Here is a 15,528-nt window from a genome sequence, read left to right on the forward strand (position 1 = left end):
CGCCCCGCCCCGCCCCGCGCGGCCGGCCGGGCTTCTGGCTCCCGCGCCCCCACCGCCGCCTCCATGTACCCCACGGGCGCTCTGGCTGGCCCGGCCCCGCGGCGCGGCCGCCACGCCCCGCCCGGGCGCCCGGCGCAGACGCCGCAGCCTCCTGCCCCCGCCCCGGGCCCCGCCGCGCGGCCCCGCGTGGCCGTGAAAATGGCCTTCCGAAAGGCCTACTCCATCAAGGACAAGCTGCAGGCCATCGAGCGCGTCAAGGGTGGCGAGCGGCAGGCCAGCGTGTGCCGCGACTTCGGCGTGCCCGGCGGCACGCTGCGGGGCTGGCTCAAGGACGAGCCGAAGCTCCGCTGGTTCCTGGAGCAGCTGGGCGGCGAGGCGGGCACGCAGCGCAAGAAGATGCGCCTGGCCAACGAGGAGGAGATCGACCGCGCCGTGTACGCGTGGTTCCTGGCGCTGCGCCGGCACGGCGTGCCGCTGTCCGGGCCTCTCATCCAGGCGCAGGCCGAGGCCTTCGCGCGCCAGATCTACGGGCCCGAGTGCACCTTCAAGGCCAGCCACGGCTGGTTCTGGCGCTGGCAGAAGCGCCACGGCATCTCCAGCCAGCGCATCTACGGCGAAGCCGAGCCGCCCGCCGCCGGGCCCGCGCTCGGCCCGCCGGTCAAGCAGGAGACCCCGCCGCCCCCGGGCGCCGTCCTCCGGCCCGCCCGCGCCCCGGCCCCGCCGCCCCCGGCCGAGGGCGCCTACGGCGACGAGCAGATCTACAACGCCAACGTCACCGGCCTCTACTGGAGGCCGCTCCCGGAGCAGGCTGCGCCCCTGGGCGCGGGGGACGGCAGCCGGCGCTGGCGGGGCGACCGGGTGACCGTGCTGCTGGCCGCTAACCTGACCGGCAGCCACAAACTGAAGCCGCTGGTCATCGGGCAGCTGCCAGACCCGCCCAGCCTTCGGCACCACAACCGGGACAAGCTCCGGGCCTCCTACCGCTACAGCCCCGAGGCCTGGCTCAGCCGCCCCCTGCTGCGGGGCTGGTTCTTCGAGGAGTTCGTGCCCGGCGTCCGGCGCCACCTGCGCCGCCGCTGCCTGCAGCAGAGGGCCGTGCTGCTGGTGGCCCGCCCGCCCTGCCCCAGCCCGGCCGGGGCGCCCGCCCTGGAGGAGAGGGAAGACACCCCCCGGAGGTTCCGGTCCGAGCTTCTGGGGCCCCCGGAGGAGCTGCGGACCACCGACGGGGCCGTGCGAGTGCTGTTCCTGCCCCAGGACAGCGGCCGGCCGCTCGGCCCCGCGCCGCTGGAGCAGGGCGTGGGGGCTGCGTTCCAGCGGCTGTACCGGCGGGAGCTGCTCCGCCTGGCCGCCCGCGCCGGGGGCTCCCCGCTGGACTTCGCCCGCAGCTTCGTGCTCAGGGACATGCTCCACCTGGCCGGCCTCTCCTGGGACCTGGTGCAGGCCGGCAGCATCGAGCGGTGCTGGCTGCTGGGCTTGCGAGCCGCCTTCGAGCGGCAGGCAGGGGAGGGCGGCGGGCGGCGGGCTGGGCAGGCCGAGCACAGCAGGGTGCTCAGCGACCTCAGCCGCCTGGCAGCCCTGGCCTACGAGCGCCTGGCACCTGAGGAGGTGGCTGAGTGGCTGCACTTGGACAGCGAGGGGGGGCTGCCCGAGGGCTGCGGGGAGGACGCAGGCCCCGGCCGGCCCCCCACACTGGCCCCTGTGGCCCCTCTGTCCCTGGGCAGCCTACCCTCCGTCATGGAGGGCGGGGAGGAGGAGGAGGCGGCCGCCACGCCCACCGCTGGGGAGGCAGTTCGGGGTCTGGAGACGGCTCTCCGGTGGCTGGAGAGCCAGGACCCCGGGGAGGTGGGGCCCCTGAACCTGGTGCAGCTGCGCTGCCTGATCAGCACAGCCAGGAGGCTGGGGAGCATCGGGCCCGCCCCCGCAGCCCCCGGCCACGGGGTGTGACAAGCCAGTCCTGTTGGCCCCAGGGACCTTGGTCCTGTCGCACCTGGAAGGAGAGGCAAGTCTCCCCTCTGCCCTCCCCGGAGTGGCCACCCGGGGCTGGGGGTTACAGGGACTCTGTGGGCTCTTGGTGAAGGGTTGTCCTGCTCCACTGCCCCCCCCCCGTCTCCGGGGAAGCGGGAAGAGAGGCCCCTGCTCCCGCTCCCCGCCGGTGGAGCTGGGAGGTCTGGGCTCAGCCAGGAGCCCTCCCCTGCACACTGGCTCCTGCACACACGGCACCGCTCACTTGACCACCAGGACCCCAGCAGCACACACACACACACACACCCTGCTCTCCCCATGCCTGCACAAGGCACGGGCTGGCTGTCTGCCCACCCTGAGCCTCGGTGCTGTGGGTTCCTGTGGCTTCTCAGTGGGGTTTATTTTTGTCACACTAGGGCCATTTTTACAGATGATGGGGGGGGTCAGTCCCGGCCTGGGTCGAGCCTCGCTCCGGGTCTGGGAGACAGTGCCCAGCACGCAGGCCTCCTAATGTGGACGCAGCAGGAGTGTCCGTCCACTGGGACTCCTAACTTTCCCGAGAACATGCGTTCTCCGGGCAGCTCTCTTGTTCCGGGGGGTTGGCATGCGGCTGGCTTTGGGCCTGGAGACTTGGCCAATGACCGGACAAGCTCGCTGGACCCTCCCAGCAGCCACAGCCACTTTGTCCAGGCCCAGGGCCGGAACAGGCTCTTGACAGCCACACGGAACCACCCTGCAGTGCCTTACCCCCAGGTGCCTCCCCTTGCTGGCAGCTGGCACGGCTGGGCAGGGCCCCCGCCAGCACCTGGGCTTCTGGGCGGCGGTGTAAAGGGAAGGAAAGCTTCCTGCGTTCCAGCCCAGCTCTCATGGGGCCTGCTGCCCTGTCCCTCCTGGGAGCTGCCTTCGCAGAGGTGCTGCCTGTCCTGGTGCGGCCCTGTCATCCTGGTGACCAGAGGCTGCAGACCGGGTGTTTGTGGAATGGCTGCCCCTGGGGAGGCCGCCAGAGGGCGCCCCCGAGCAGATTTCACTAAAGTCCCTGCCGCTGTGGAGCCGCACACCTAGAGGGCGGCTCCTGCTGACAGGGACCTGGGGCCGGGAGCCCGCTGGGGGTGGGGAGGCAGACTGCCCAGAAGGGCAGCAGGCGAGGGTGCACCTGAGGCCCCAAGGCTCCCAGCCTCCGTGGGCCTGTGCAGGGGTGCTGGCGCCCATGAGGCCGTGGCAGGTTTCTTGAGTGGGAGCCAGGGCTGCGCCCCAGGAGGAGGCGGCTCGGCCGGTCTGGGGGTCCTGGGTAAAGCGAGGCCGGCCCACACTGGCCTGGGGCTGAGAAGCTAGCTTGAAGGCCATGCAGAGTCTGGAGGCTGTGGTTTTGGGGGACAGGGGATGCCCTCATGGAGCCTGTAAAGGTGTCCCCTCCCAAACGGAGGCATGGGGTGTGCCTTAGGACGGAGGCTGCAGGTGCCTGGCCCTGTGGTTCTGTCTGCCCTGGGCTGAGCTCCGTGTGACATCATAGGGCACCTGCCGGAGGCTGCCTGTGGGGACCCCCGGGTTGGCAGCTAAAGCTGAAATGAACCCCAGGTGTGACCTCACTCCACAGCCTGCCCCTCGCTGTTTACCATGGGCACCAGCTTGCCCCGGTTTGTGACGACCTGAGCGTGAGGGCGGGGCGGGGCTGCAGCGGCTCCAGTCCCTCGCACCCGGCCTGAAGCTGGGAACGCCTGGCGGATCGCACGCTCCCTGCAGCTGGAGGCGCTGGGACAGCCATCAGCCTGCGTCCGTTCAGTCCTGACAGCACTGCCTGCTCCCACAGCAGCCGGGTCAGGTGAGCCCCTCCATGGGCTTGGCAGTGGGCAGGGGAGGGAGGGCACTGCTTGCCTAGGGGCGCCATGCTTGGGAAGAGGCCCTGCAGAGGCAGCAGCAGATGAGACGCCGAGTGAAGTGGGAGAGGGAGGGAGTGCCTCCAGCGGGAGCCCATCACCGGGGACCCAGCCCGTGGGTGCAGGTCGGGCTCCGGTGAAGAGCCCAGGTGGGGGCAGGGCGGGGCAGCTTGGCCTGGGTGAGGGTGCCGTAGCCAAGGGTGCTGTGGGCTGCCTGCTCGAGGGTTCTCCCCTGGCCTCGCTGAAGGCGGAGTTCACCCTCTCGGGTGAGCCCAGGGGGTTTTATAATAAACGTCACACATCCCTGCTCTAGTCTTACTTGTGCAGCTCTGACCGAGTGCTTGGGCCTAAACCCCCACAGGGCCCGGCCGCTGCGGCTCAGTGGGTGAGTGTTGGCCTATGAACCAGGTTAGGGTTTGAGTCCCGGTCAGGCACATGCCGGAGGCAGCCAATGAATGATCCTCAGCACTGATATTTCTACCTCTCTCCTTTACTCTCTGAAATCAATAAAAATATATTTATAAAAATAAAACACCTCCTATGCTGAGAAAGCGGAAGGGGATAAAATGGGACCACAGGGATCAAAGGAGAAACCGTTAATGCACCAGTTCCTGGGAAAAGCCACTGTAGCGGGGGGACAAGGGGAGACCGGGCCGCCCCCCCACCCTTGAATCCATGTGCCCTCCAGGGGGTTGTGGCTGCAGGACGAGCCCACCCTGGGCCCCAGGGCTGTGAGGCCACGCGTGGCCGGATGCTGGGGGTGATGGGGAGTCGGCTTTCCCGCCTCCGCTAAGGACCGGCCACTCCGAGCTGCAGGACAGACTTTATTCCCTCCAGCAGAGAAAGCCCTCCTCTGAGACGGACTCTGGCAGACCCTCTGGCAGGAGGCAGGCCCAGGGCAGACCGAAGGCAGGCAGGAATGGGGGGGGGGGGGACCGTCCTGGGGGCTGCCCGGAGGCGGGTGGCAGACAGGTAGGCGCGGGGGCTGAAGCCCGCTGGTGGGTGCAGTGGGAACGGGTGGGAGCCCGGGGAGCACCCGCCTCTGGGCTTGGCGTGCGGAGGCGTCGGTGAGCCGTGGGGCAGAGCTGCAGCACCCCACCGAAGGCCCACAGCGCGCCTGGCCCGTGCCCAGCCCGGCAGTCTGCTCAGGGACATGGAGGGCCGGGTCCTGCAGGCAGGCCAGGGGTCCTCAGCACGTGACCGGAGGGCTCACCAGAGCCAGCGACACCTGCCCCTTGCCCGGAGCTCGGGGTCTCGGGAGGGCCCTGCCAGCTGAAGCCTGTGTGGTCCCCTCTGGCCCAGGCCCATCCTCCAACCCTGACGCTGCCCCCTAAGGGGCCCCCACCAACAGGGCAGACGGGCTTCACTGAGGGAGCAGGCCTCGTGCAGATGCCTAAGTCCCACCCCAAGCTGCTCCCGTGCCCGGGGCCCTGCTGGGCCTCTGCCGAGCGGCAGGCCCGCCCCTGACCAGCACCACCAGTGCTCAGGCCTTGGAGCCCACGCCCCTGGGTGGTGGCCATCACCAGGAGACCCCGTGCCAGGGGCTGGGCGCTCAGGGATCCCTCCGGTCCTGCCCCTCGCGTCCCCGTGTGGGATGCAGGCACAGCGCGAGGCTCCCGCAGTCAGAGAGGACCCGTCCTCCATAGAGGGGCTGGGAGAGGGCGTGGGGGACTCTGGGGACCCTACTTCCTGCTGAGCTCCTTGGCCCGGCAGGTGGCGGCCTCCACGGCGCTCATGGTGGCTGCCCGCAGCCCGCCCTGCTCCAGGGCGTGCAGCCCGTGAATGGTGGTGCCGCCCGGCGTGCACACGTCCGCCCGCAGCAGGGCTGGGTGCTGCCCCTTCTGCAGCAGCATCCTGGCTGTCCCCTGGGGAGAGGAGCGGGGCGTGACGGCACTGGGAGCCCCTGCTTCCTCCCTCCACCGCGCAGCTTTGCCACACGCCCCTCTGCTACAGGCCCCCGCCCTTTCCCTCGTCCCCGGACCCGTCACTCACCATCAGGGTCTGGGCGGCGATGCGGTGAGCCAGGCCACTGGGCATGCCCATCTTGACGGCGCCTTCAGCCAGGGCCTCAGAGAACACGCACGCCTGTGGGGGTGCGGGGTCAAAGCCAATGCTTCCTGGGCACAGCCCCCGGCGGGAGAGGACTGGGACCCTCAGGGACAGGCCCAGAGCCGAGGCCTGCGCCCAGGTCTGCCGAGGCCCAGCCCAAAGGCCCCGGTGGGCAGTGATGGGGGGGGGCGCGAGCTCGGGGGCAGTGGGGAGCACCCCGTCACGTCAAGGGAGGAGCGGCTACAGGGCCTTGGCCGATGGCTGGCGGGTGTGTGTGTGTGTGTGTGTGTGTGTGTGTGTGTGTATGGGAGGGGCAGGTAACACTCACGAAGGCCACGCCACTGCCGCTGAGGCCCGTGTGGATGTCCACCTGGGCCTCAGGCACCTCCTCGCACTGCCCGCAGGCCTCCAGCAGCGTCTGCAGGAGCTCCACCTCGCCGCTCCCCGCGTGGCGGCCCCGGGCCAGCACCATGGCCCCCTCCTGGACCACGCAGGGCAGGTTGGGGGAGACCCGCAGCACCCGTGTGTTCGGAGGAAGCAGCTGGCGGGAGAGAGCTGTGGTCAGAGAGCCGGGCGCGACAGCCAGGCTCCCTCCTCCTCCCTCACCCGCCCTGAGCCGCCCGGCCATTCCGCAGGCTGGCTGCCACTGCCCCCCCCAATGCTGAGCCCAGGCTGGCGCCTCATCGCCCCCTCCCCATGGGCCACTCACCTCCTCCAGGGAGCTCAGAGAGACCCCGGCAGCCACAGACACCAGGATGTGCTCAGGGGTGACCACTGGGGCCACCTCTGCCAGGACGGCGGGCAAGACGTGGGGCTTGGTGGCGAAGAAGACGAGTGAGCAGCCCTGCAGCACCTCCTGGTTAGAGTGGGTGGTCTGGCAGCCCAGAGCCTGTACCGGGCGCACAGGGACCAGGGCGGGTAAGTGGGCACCTACCGAGACCCGGCCCTCCTGGCTGGAGGCCACCCTGCCTTCCCAGGCTTCCTGGTCCCTCCCAATGCCGACCCACCCACACCACCCGCTCCTGCCCTTTACTCTGCCATGGCCCTCCACAACCTTGACTTTCCTTCTGGCCTCTGACCTCCGCTTCCCCAGCCCAGCCCAGCCTGCCTCAAACGTGAGCTGCGCCGGCCGTGCTTCCCTGGCCCCAAGAAGGGGGGCTCAGAGGGGCAGGAGCCACGAGCCCGGGTCCCAGAGGGAGCCTCAGTTCAGAAGAGCTGGGCCCGGCTCACCCGGAAGCGACAGAGGTTCCGGTCGGTTGGTGCACTGGCCAGCACCTGCTGGGCTTCCACTTTCCCTGAGAGAAAGGCGAAGGGCTAGTGTTACTGAGGGGGTGGGGGGCGTGGGGGAGAAGGTGGGGAGGAGCGGGCTGGCCCGCCCCTCCCTGCAGATGGCCCTGGGCTGCCTGAGACTCTCCCCGCACCCACGTGCTCAGCAGAGGTGCTCCGTGCAGCCAGGACCGGGCAAGCGGGTGCACTGCATTCTACGTGGCAGACCCAGCACTCCTGCTCCGAGTCCAGAGGCCCTGCTGGCCTCCTCCTGTGAGGACACAGACCCCAGGGGGACATGAAGGTAGGGAGGCCCAGTGGGGGTTGGCTGCCCTGGGAGAGGGTGCTCCTGTGCTGGGACCTCCACGCAGAGGCTGTTGGTTTGATAGAAAACACCTGTTTGTGGAGCGCGGCCCGGGGAGGCTGGTGTCCGTCACCTCTAACAAGACGCAGATGCGCACCCCACACCTGAGCCACAGCGGACGCACTGTGGCTGTGATGCCCGCTGTGCTCCACACGGAATGCAGAGCGCCCCGGGGGGCAGGTGACACGGATGGCCTTACAGGCACAACACCTGGGACTCGCAGTGAACTGCTGTGTGCCGGTTTGGACCCCTGGCCTCAGTGTGGCTATGGCTACAGGCAGGGCGCCAGCCCTTCTCCCCAGGAGAAGGCTTTAGTGACTGGGAGGCGGGGAGACTGCTGGGAACCAGTTTCTCCGCAGGAGATGACGGGCCCCCCTGTCCTTGGTGGAGAGGTAGAGGTCCTGTAGGGTCACAGGGAGGGAAGCTGGCGTACAAACAGGAAAAAGGATCGGGGCTCAGAGGCCAGGGCGATGAGCAGCGCTGCCCCAGGAGAGGACACTGGCTCCACGTGGACCTGCGTGGCCTCGTTGTCACGTGAGGCCAGGAGGCCGCTCAGGTAAGGTCAGGGTGCTGTCTCTTACCTAACCCGAAGAGTGCCCTTCCACACATAACTCACTAGGACATCCCTTTTCCTTTGTCAGGGCCAAACCTCCACACCCGCAGGACGCTGTACTCGCTACCCTCGCACTTTTCCGTCCGGCCCAGCGGCACTCCGGGCTCCACGGCCACGGCTGGTGGGTGCTGTGGGGGCAGCGACTCCGGCTGTTCTCAGCGGGGAGGCGAGGTCCGAGGGCAGGTCCGCCCGCCCCAATCCGCCCCGGGACCCCAGCGTGCAGGCCCCGGGCTGCCAGGCTCCGCCCGGAGGTCCGGCGGGACCCATCCCCGTGGGCAGTGAGCTCGGCCAGGCAGGCCCGGCCCTCCCCCACCAGCCCGGCGCCGGACGTCCCCGCGCGCCCGCGGCCTCCCACCTGCTCGGATGAGGCCCTGCGCGATGGCCTCCGCCATGCGGCCCGCGCCCACGAAGCCCACGCGCCGAGAGGCCGGTTTCGCAGCAGCTACCGCCGCCATCACACTGACCCGGCGCCCCAGGCCCCGCCCCCGCCCCATCCCACCAATGGCTACGCCGCGCCGCCCTCGTCATTGGCTCTCTGGACGGCACGCCCCGCCCCCTCCCGTCGGACTCTGCGCGCTACAGCTCGCGGAGCGTCCCGCCCCTCCGCTCTCATTGGCCGGAGCTTGGCGTCAGACAGCCGGTGGGCGTGGCGTGGGCGGGACGCCGGCTGGGCCCCGGAGTCGCGCGTGGAGCGCGCCGGCGGGAGCCCGGGTCCTGCAGGAGAGCGGCGGCGGCCGGGGCCCGGGCGGGTGTGCGCAGCGCAGGCCCTGCTCCCTAAGGGCGGCTGGAGAAGCCCCGTTCAAAGGGGAAGGGCCTCCCCGACCTGTCCCGCAGGTCCGTGCCCGGTGGTGTCCCTCGTGGGGACGCTGCGGAGCCCGGAGCCGCCGGGCAGCGGGGAGGCAGGAGAGCGGGGGCCCCCGAGTGCCTGGCGGCCAGGGCCCGTCGTGGAGACCAACCGGGAGCAGGGCCGGGCCTGGCAGTGCGTGTCCCGTTAATGGGGAAAGTAGGGCTGAAGCTGCGCCATCGCGGTTGGTGTGGATTTTGCTGTTCCCCAGCCTGACTCACAGACTGCCCTGCAGTGTGGCCCGCTCCGGCCAGGACGCGGCTGACCCTCGTGAGGACCTTTCTGTGTGCATGGGCTGGGAGCCCGCTCCTCTGTACACACAGGACAAGCAGGGCGCTCAGGGCACGGCTGCCTGCATCCGGCCAGGCGTGTCCAGGCCTCCGCTGGGTGCTGGCCTCCTTCCCACTGTTGTCACCGCGCGGGTCCCAGGCGCCTCCCCTGACCCCCAGCCCCCACACGGGGAGAGCCTTCCTTCCCGAAAGCCCGGTGCCCAGGTCACACGGGAGGGTCCTGAGCTCCCAGTGTTTCCAGACAAGCAAACAGCAGGGGGCGCGTGAGGGAAGGACCCCCACCGCTGAGCCCACGGGGAGGCTCTGACGTTGGAGGGGAGGCCCGTGGGGTCCGTGCCTGGGCGGCGACAAGGACAGCGGGAAGTCAGCGGGCCTGGGGAGAGGTGGGCGCAGGTGGCTGCTGTGGCCCACGCCTCTGGGGGGTCCCGGGGCCGGCCGGGCTCGGACAGGCAGTGCTGGGGTGGCGGACAGCGGGCACAGAGTGAAATGCACTTTATTGGCTCCCAGGAGGACAGGATCAGAAGTGGACACACAGGACCTGGGCTCTGGGCCTGAGCAGCGGGGTGCGGGCCCGGCCAGGCCTTGGTCTCCCTGAGGAACGCGGGAACGGTGGCCCCCTGGACAGCTGCCTGGAGCCTCCCTGCGGAGGGGTGGGAGGCGGGCAGTGCCTGGGCTCCTGCTGGGCCTGAGGGGGTTGCCACTGGGCTCTGCCAGCGGAGCGGCCGCAGGGTCTGGGGGCAGTGGCGCCGGCCCACGGCCGCCTCACTTCCGCGCCTGCTCGTAGTTGGCACTGAACCAGGCACAGGTCTCCTTCACAGCTGCAGGGGCAGGTGGGGGCGGCGGGTGAGGGCAGGGCGGCACCGACCTCCAAGGGAGGCAGGGTTCCTGGGGTCCCCAGTCACCCCGTTTCCTGCTGCCCAATGAGGGTTTGAAGACCAACCCTGCCAGGCGTCCACCCCTGGCTGGAGCAGGAAGCCGAGGCCTGCGGCAGGGCAGTGGCCGCCCAGGGGCAGGAAGCCGAGACCCGGAGGTCTTGAGGGGCAGGGGCGGAGGGCCGTGAGGGGCGGGGGCTCACCCTGCTTGAAGGGCGTGAACCGGAAGTCGGGCAGGTAGGCCCGCAGCTTGCCGTTACTGGCCGTCTTCTTAAACTGCCCGTCCGACTTGGTTGTATCAAACTGGGAGCCTGGTCAAGGCCATAGGAGAAGGGGCCGCCCGGCCCCGCCTGCCCTGAACCTCCCCGCCTCTCCCGGCGGCTCTGTCCTCCAGCTCCCAGGGTGAGCCCCGTCCCAGTGTCAGACCCCCCACCCCGTCCCGAGAGGGGGCCCGGAGCCGAGGATACGGTGACCTCCCCGTGGAAGTCCATGGCCTCCGCCACGGCCTCGGCGGCCTCCTGGATGGAGACTTCGTCCTCCTCGCCCACTGCAGGGAGGGCGGGCCCGGTCAGCCTCCGCGCCCGGCCCCCGCCCGCCCGCCCCCCGCCTGAGCCGCCGCCGCGTGCCCACCTGACAGGATGATGGGCTCCACCTCACTGTACTCCCGCAGCACCCAGAGGAAGAGCCGGGCCAGGTCCTGGGCAGCCAGGCAGGGCAAAGCCACATGTCACGGCCACATGGGCCCAGTCACCTCCTCCACGCAGCCCTGTGAGCCCGCACCCCTCCCTCTGGGCCGTCCTTGGCCAGCTCACCCCCAGCGGATCCAGTCCTCCCTCCCGCCGAGCTCAGAGCTGCACCCAGCAAACCCCACGGGGCTCCGAGAGGGCCAGTGGCTGTCCTCCGGGTGTCAGCCAGGCCCTCCCCTCCCCAGGCTCCCCCGCACCCACTCCCCCACCCCGCAGCCGGCCGGGGCGGTGCTCTGGGGGACAGCGGGGCGCCCTCCAGCACGAACCAGTGAGTAGATGAACTGCCTCCGGGGCTTCCCGGTGCCCCACACGGTCAGGGCCGAGCCCCTGCCTGCACATGCGGGGAGGGGCGTGTCAGAGGCCGGGCCAGTCACCGCACACCTCCCCCGCTGAGCCCCAGGGGCGCGTGGGGAGGGCGGCACTCACTCTTGGCCAGGTGCACCTTGTGGATCAGGCCGGGCAGCACGTGGCCGTCCTCGATGTTGAAGTTGTCGTGGGGCCCGAAGACGTTGGTGGGGATGACGGCGGTGAAGGTACAGCCGTGCTGCTGGAAGTAGGCCCTGCAGAGCGCGGCATGCCCTCCGGCCCTCGCTCTCCACCGCTCGCTCTGCCCCTCCACCCCGCCCGGGCCCCCCAGAGATGGAACAACCAGCAGAGGAGGCCTGGGAGCCCCACGGGGGACCCACTGGGCCCCCCACCCGCGGGCCCTCCCCCATCCATGGCGGGCCCAGCTGGGCGGTGCCAGGAGGACCTGTTCTGCACGTCGATCATCCGCTTGGCGTAGGAGTAGCCAAAATTGCTGCTGTGCGGTGGCCCGTTGTGGATCTGGGGGGGGGGGGGGTAGGGGAGGGGCGGAGGAGAGGAGACTGCTGCTTCCAGGCCCTGCTCTACCCCCGCCCAGCCCCACCCCGCCCTGCCCCGGCCCGCCCGCGGTCTCACCATGGTCTCGTCGATAGGGTAGGTGGTCTTGTCGGGGAAGATGCAGGTGGACAGGCAGGAGACCACCTTGCGTGCTCCCACCTCGAAGGCCGAGTGCAGGACGTTGTCATTGATGTGCACGTTCTTCCTCTGGGGGTGGGGGGCAGGCTCAGGCCCCTCCAGGCAGGACCCCAACCCCGACCTGCTCCCCCAGGGACAGAAGTGGGGACACACCCTGGCTCCTCCAACAGGCGCTGGTCCTAGCCACCCTGCCCCTCCGTCTGTGACATCCTGAGCTGGCGGTCCCACTCCCAGGGCTGCCTTCCCTTCCCGGGGCCTGGAGGAGGGGACCCCACCCCTCAGCTCAGGACGGGGCCCCAGCTACGGGGCTGCCCAGGCAGGGGCAGAAGGAGCTCAGAGGCCCAGCTCACCCGTCCCACAGGCGCTCACCCCACGCTCCTGCCCCGTCCCCACCCTCCCGGGGCCCCACCTGCCCCCTGGAAATTGGACATGAGGTCCCCGGCATGTGGACTGGTCTGGGGAGAAGGGAGAGGGTGGCTAGGCTGCAGAGAAGGCGCTGACTGGAAGGAGGGCCCTGGCCGACGGGGCCCCGGGCAGAAGCTGGTCCGAGCTTCTGCCGTCCCAGTGCCGGGTGCAGGGCTGAACCGCGCCATTCTCCTCCTGCCCCCTACAGCGCGCCCCCGGCCCCCCGAGAGCACATGCCACAGACCGGGGCCCAGGTCACACCGCTGCGCCCGGCGGACCGGGCTCCGAGCCGCTGGGCAGCGGTCCGGGAGCAGGAGCATCTGGAAGCTCCAGGGGCAGGAACCAGTTGTGTGTCCTCAGCTCCCCCGCCTACAGGGCAGCTCCCCGGCTTGTTCTGTTAGGCCAAGTGCTCCCCAGACCCCCTGCCTGCCCCTCCGCCCACAGCTGTGCCCAGGGGCCTTCCTAGCACTGAGTGTGGGAAGCCAGCCAGGGAGTTCCCAGAAGCCGGCTCCTGGCTCCCGAGCTCACCCAGAAGTCCAGGTTGTATTTAATATTCCGGAACAGGCCCCCCACCATGGCAGCAAGATGGATGACGTGCGTGGGCCGGACCTTCTCGAACAGGGCTCGGGTCTGCGCAGCGTCCCTGGGGACAGCGGGCGGTCAGCGTCTGGAGGTTGTGGAACTGCAGACGGCTGGGCAGGGCCCATGGTGGCTGCGCTGCCCCGAGGCGAGGTGCCAGGTCAGGGCCCGCTGCTGGGAGGGTGTGGGAGGATGTGTGCCCGGGAGCAGCGCTGTGCACACCCAGGCCACGCCAGCCACCTGGCGGGGAGGGTGCGGACCGGAGGCCGCCAGGCCCAGAGCTCTGTCTGGGGAGGGCCTGGGGGAGGGGTGCTCCAGGGATGGGCTCACTCACGTGAGATCAGCGTCCTTGGAGGAGACGAACACCCAGTCCTCTCCTGGCAACCTGGCCCCGTCGGCTACCACCTTCTGGATGGCTCTGCCCACCAGCCCGGAGCCCCCTGTCACCAGGATCCGCATGGACCCCTGGGGCTCACCCATGGCGGCTGCACCTGACAGCCAAAGGGTGTGAGGGTGAGGCCATGGTGTTTCTCTCCAACAGAGCCCTAGGCGCCCGGGTGCTCTTTCAGGGGCCCTGCCTTGGCTCTGGGCCCCCACCGTCCAAGGGCTGGCTCAGGATGCTGCCCCGCCCCCCGCCCCCCCCCCCCCCCCCGCTCGAGTCATCCCTCCTCCCCTCCCACCCAAGACCGCCTGTCCCACGTTCCACCTGTCCCAAGCCTCGGCGCACCACCACCCTCGAGTACCCTATCTTGGGGCCTGGAAATCGGCTTGAGTCCCTACCGGAAGGCCTGACCCCGCGGCAGGGCCCCTCCTGTCCAGCCCGGACAGGAGGGGCCCTGCCCAGACACCCGCTGCTCCGCCCGCACAGGCAGCCCAGCAGCAGGCCTGAGGGGAGACCCCGCGCGTCCAGCCCCACCGCTCCCTCGGACCCCTCCTTAGGCCCAGAGCCACCTAGAGCCCGCGGGTTCCCTCTCACGCCCCCAGCCCTCCCCGGGCCCCCTCCACAGACCCGGCAGCCGGGCCCCCGCCCCCGTCCCCAGGACCCGCTCCGCCAGGGATACCCATCCACGCCCCCGGGTCCCAGCACCCCTCAGGCTCCCGGCAGTCAGGGAGCGCCCAGGGCCCAGACCCGACTCGCGACGTCTCCCGCCGCCCCCTCGGCGTTCTAGGGGTCTCACCTGCACCCACTCCACCACACCTGCCCGGCTGCCGGTGGCCACTTCCGGCGCTGGCCGTGTGCAGCCGCGCGCCGGAGCCAGGTGGGGGGCGGGCCCGGGTGCCCCGTGGCATGCTGGGACATGGAGTCCTGCCGCGCGCGCGGCGCTGCCGTGAAGTGGACTCCCGGACCGCGCGGCATCCTGGGAAATGTAGTTCTCGCCGGGTCTGCATCCGCGGGCGGGTCTGATTCCGGCGCCTTGGCCTCAGGGTGCTCGGACTACAACCGGACCGGGGCGCGGGGCGAGACCCCACTGGGGAGGGTGGGAAGCACGAGAGGAGAGGCTCCAGCCCCAATTGGGAGGAGCGGCAGTTACTAGCGGAGAAGCCGAGGCGCGCCGGCTGGGACTGGCCCTGGTGTTGCCGCAGAGCCGGCCGGACTGCGGAGCAGGGTCCGCGACTGGTGTGGAGCCCACCACGGCCGACCTGGCTACCGACCCGGGAGCCCACGGTGGTCCCGTCTTGGTCTGGGGGCTGCGACCCCAATGCCTGAGTTCGCCTGAGAAACTCCAGCCAATGGGTGGCGGGGGAGGATAATGGTGGGATAAAGACACATATGTGATACCTAAATCAATAAAGAAGAAAAACAAAGAAATGCCAGCCAAGCTGACCCATTCCACGCGCGGTGGGCGGGTTCCCTACTGGCTCCTCCTCTTCCTCCCACAGGCCCGCCCCCATCCTGGCGCAGGCCCCGCCCCTTTTCCTGTCTCGCCATGGGACTGCCCCCAGGCCCCGCCCCTCGACTCGGTCCCTGGGCTCCGCCTTCCCCCGCTCATGCGCTCAATCTGCGCCCCCCCTACTCAAGGCTCCGCCCCCCTACGTGCACGTTTCCAGGCCGCCCCAGCGCCGACCTTCGACCCCGCCTCCCACGATCGCTCAAGCACCGCCCACACCACCTCTAGGCCCCGTCCCACACCACCTCTAGGCCCCGCCCCACACCACCTCTAGGCCCCGCCCCACACCACCTCTAGGCCCCGCCCATACCATCTTTAGGCCCCGCCCCGTCGCGGGCAGGCGCCCAGGCTTAGCTGTCTTCACCCGCCCTGGCTCACCGGGATGCTGGCTTAAGGCAAAGTTGTTTACATTTGAAAACTTGTCACGAATTCCTTTTAAAGTTAAGCGCGGATCTTCTTCAATTATTTGCTCAGTTTTGCTTAATATCGAGGCATTTCACTTACTACTTCTCTTACCTCCGCGCTTTTTTTCCTATCAGCACACAACCCTTCTTCTTAAGCTGGTAAATAATTGACTTTGCCCTGTTGTTTTATTGTTTGTTTGATTAATATATTTTATTTACAGAGAGGAAGAGAGAGGGATAGAGAAACATCGATGAGAATCATCGATCAGCTGCCTCTTGCTCATCCCCTACTGGGCATGTGCCCGCAACCAAGGTACCTGCCCTTGACCGGAATCGAACCCGGGATCCTTCAGTCCGCAGGCGACGCTCTAT

At 69.5% G+C, this 15,528-nt stretch overlaps 3 protein-coding genes across 4 annotated transcripts; 1 reads left to right on the plus strand and 2 right to left on the minus strand.

Annotated features, from left to right (window-relative positions):
* Nucleotides 1-63: 63 nt before the first annotated feature.
* On the plus strand, nt 64-1,944 carry TIGD5 (tigger transposable element derived 5; the record flags this gene model as incomplete). The annotated part of the gene is made up of 1 exon (XM_084907129.1): nt 64-1,944. The coding sequence occupies one exon, from the start codon at nt 64-66 to the stop codon at nt 1,942-1,944; it is 1,881 nt and encodes a 626-aa protein (XP_084763255.1).
* Nucleotides 1,945-4,653: 2,709 nt separating this feature from the next.
* PYCR3 (pyrroline-5-carboxylate reductase 3) lies at nt 4,654-8,613 on the minus strand. The gene is made up of 6 exons (XM_084907257.1): nt 8,484-8,613; nt 7,116-7,180; nt 6,595-6,774; nt 6,214-6,426; nt 5,829-5,921; nt 4,654-5,701 (listed from the first exon to the last, which is right to left on the minus strand). The coding sequence occupies exons 1-6, from the start codon at nt 8,581-8,583 to the stop codon at nt 5,519-5,521; spliced, it is 834 nt and encodes a 277-aa protein (XP_084763383.1). The 5' UTR covers nt 8,584-8,613; the 3' UTR covers nt 4,654-5,518.
* A 1,125-nt stretch (nt 8,614-9,738) lies between these two features.
* GFUS (GDP-L-fucose synthase) lies at nt 9,739-14,642 on the minus strand. 2 transcript variants are annotated; one of them, XM_084907202.1, is made up of 11 exons: nt 14,042-14,183; nt 13,198-13,354; nt 12,813-12,927; nt 11,820-11,948; nt 11,632-11,705; nt 11,307-11,440; nt 11,147-11,211; nt 10,765-10,831; nt 10,602-10,681; nt 10,338-10,437; nt 9,739-10,080 (listed from the first exon to the last, which is right to left on the minus strand). In XM_084907202.1, exons 1-11 carry the CDS (start codon nt 14,151-14,153, stop codon nt 10,025-10,027), a joined length of 1,089 nt encoding a protein of 362 aa, XP_084763328.1. In that variant the 5' UTR covers nt 14,154-14,183; the 3' UTR covers nt 9,739-10,024. The 2 variants fall into 2 exon arrangements, with proteins under 2 accessions (XP_084763328.1, XP_084763329.1); XM_084907203.1 differs by lacking the exon at nt 10,602-10,681 and having other exon boundaries at nt 10,338-10,445; nt 14,042-14,642.
* Nucleotides 14,643-15,528: the final 886 nt, after the last annotated feature.

This window comes from Pipistrellus hanaki (assembly GCF_964339955.1).
Source record: "Pipistrellus hanaki genome assembly, contig: scaffold_41, whole genome shotgun sequence".
NCBI classification, from domain to species: Eukaryota; Metazoa; Chordata; class Mammalia; order Chiroptera; family Vespertilionidae; genus Pipistrellus; species Pipistrellus hanaki.

Excerpts from the sequence above, each read along its gene's own strand:
- PYCR3 (XM_084907257.1), bottom strand. The coding sequence starts at position 8,583 with ATGGCGGCGGTAGCTGCTGCGAAACCGGCCTCTCGGCGCGTGGGCTTC. Across the intron at positions 7,181-8,483 it reads GCAGGGCCTCATCCGAGCAG|GGAAAGTGGAAGCCCAGCAG; the intron begins GTGGGAGGCCGC and ends CCTTTCTCTCAG. Across the intron at positions 5,922-6,213 it reads GCGGCAGTGGCGTGGCCTTC|GCGTGCGTGTTCTCTGAGGC; the intron begins GTGAGTGTTACC and ends GCACCCCCACAG.
- GFUS (XM_084907203.1), bottom strand. The coding sequence starts at position 14,252 with ATGCAGACCCGGCGAGAACTACATTTCCCAGGATGCCGCGCGGTCCGG. Across the intron at positions 12,928-13,197 it reads TCCAAGGACGCTGATCTCAC|GGACGCTGCGCAGACCCGAG; the intron begins GTGAGTGAGCCC and ends CGCTGTCCCCAG. Across the intron at positions 11,949-12,812 it reads AATACAACCTGGACTTCTGG|AGGAAGAACGTGCACATCAA; the intron begins GTGAGCTCGGGA and ends CCCCACCCCCAG.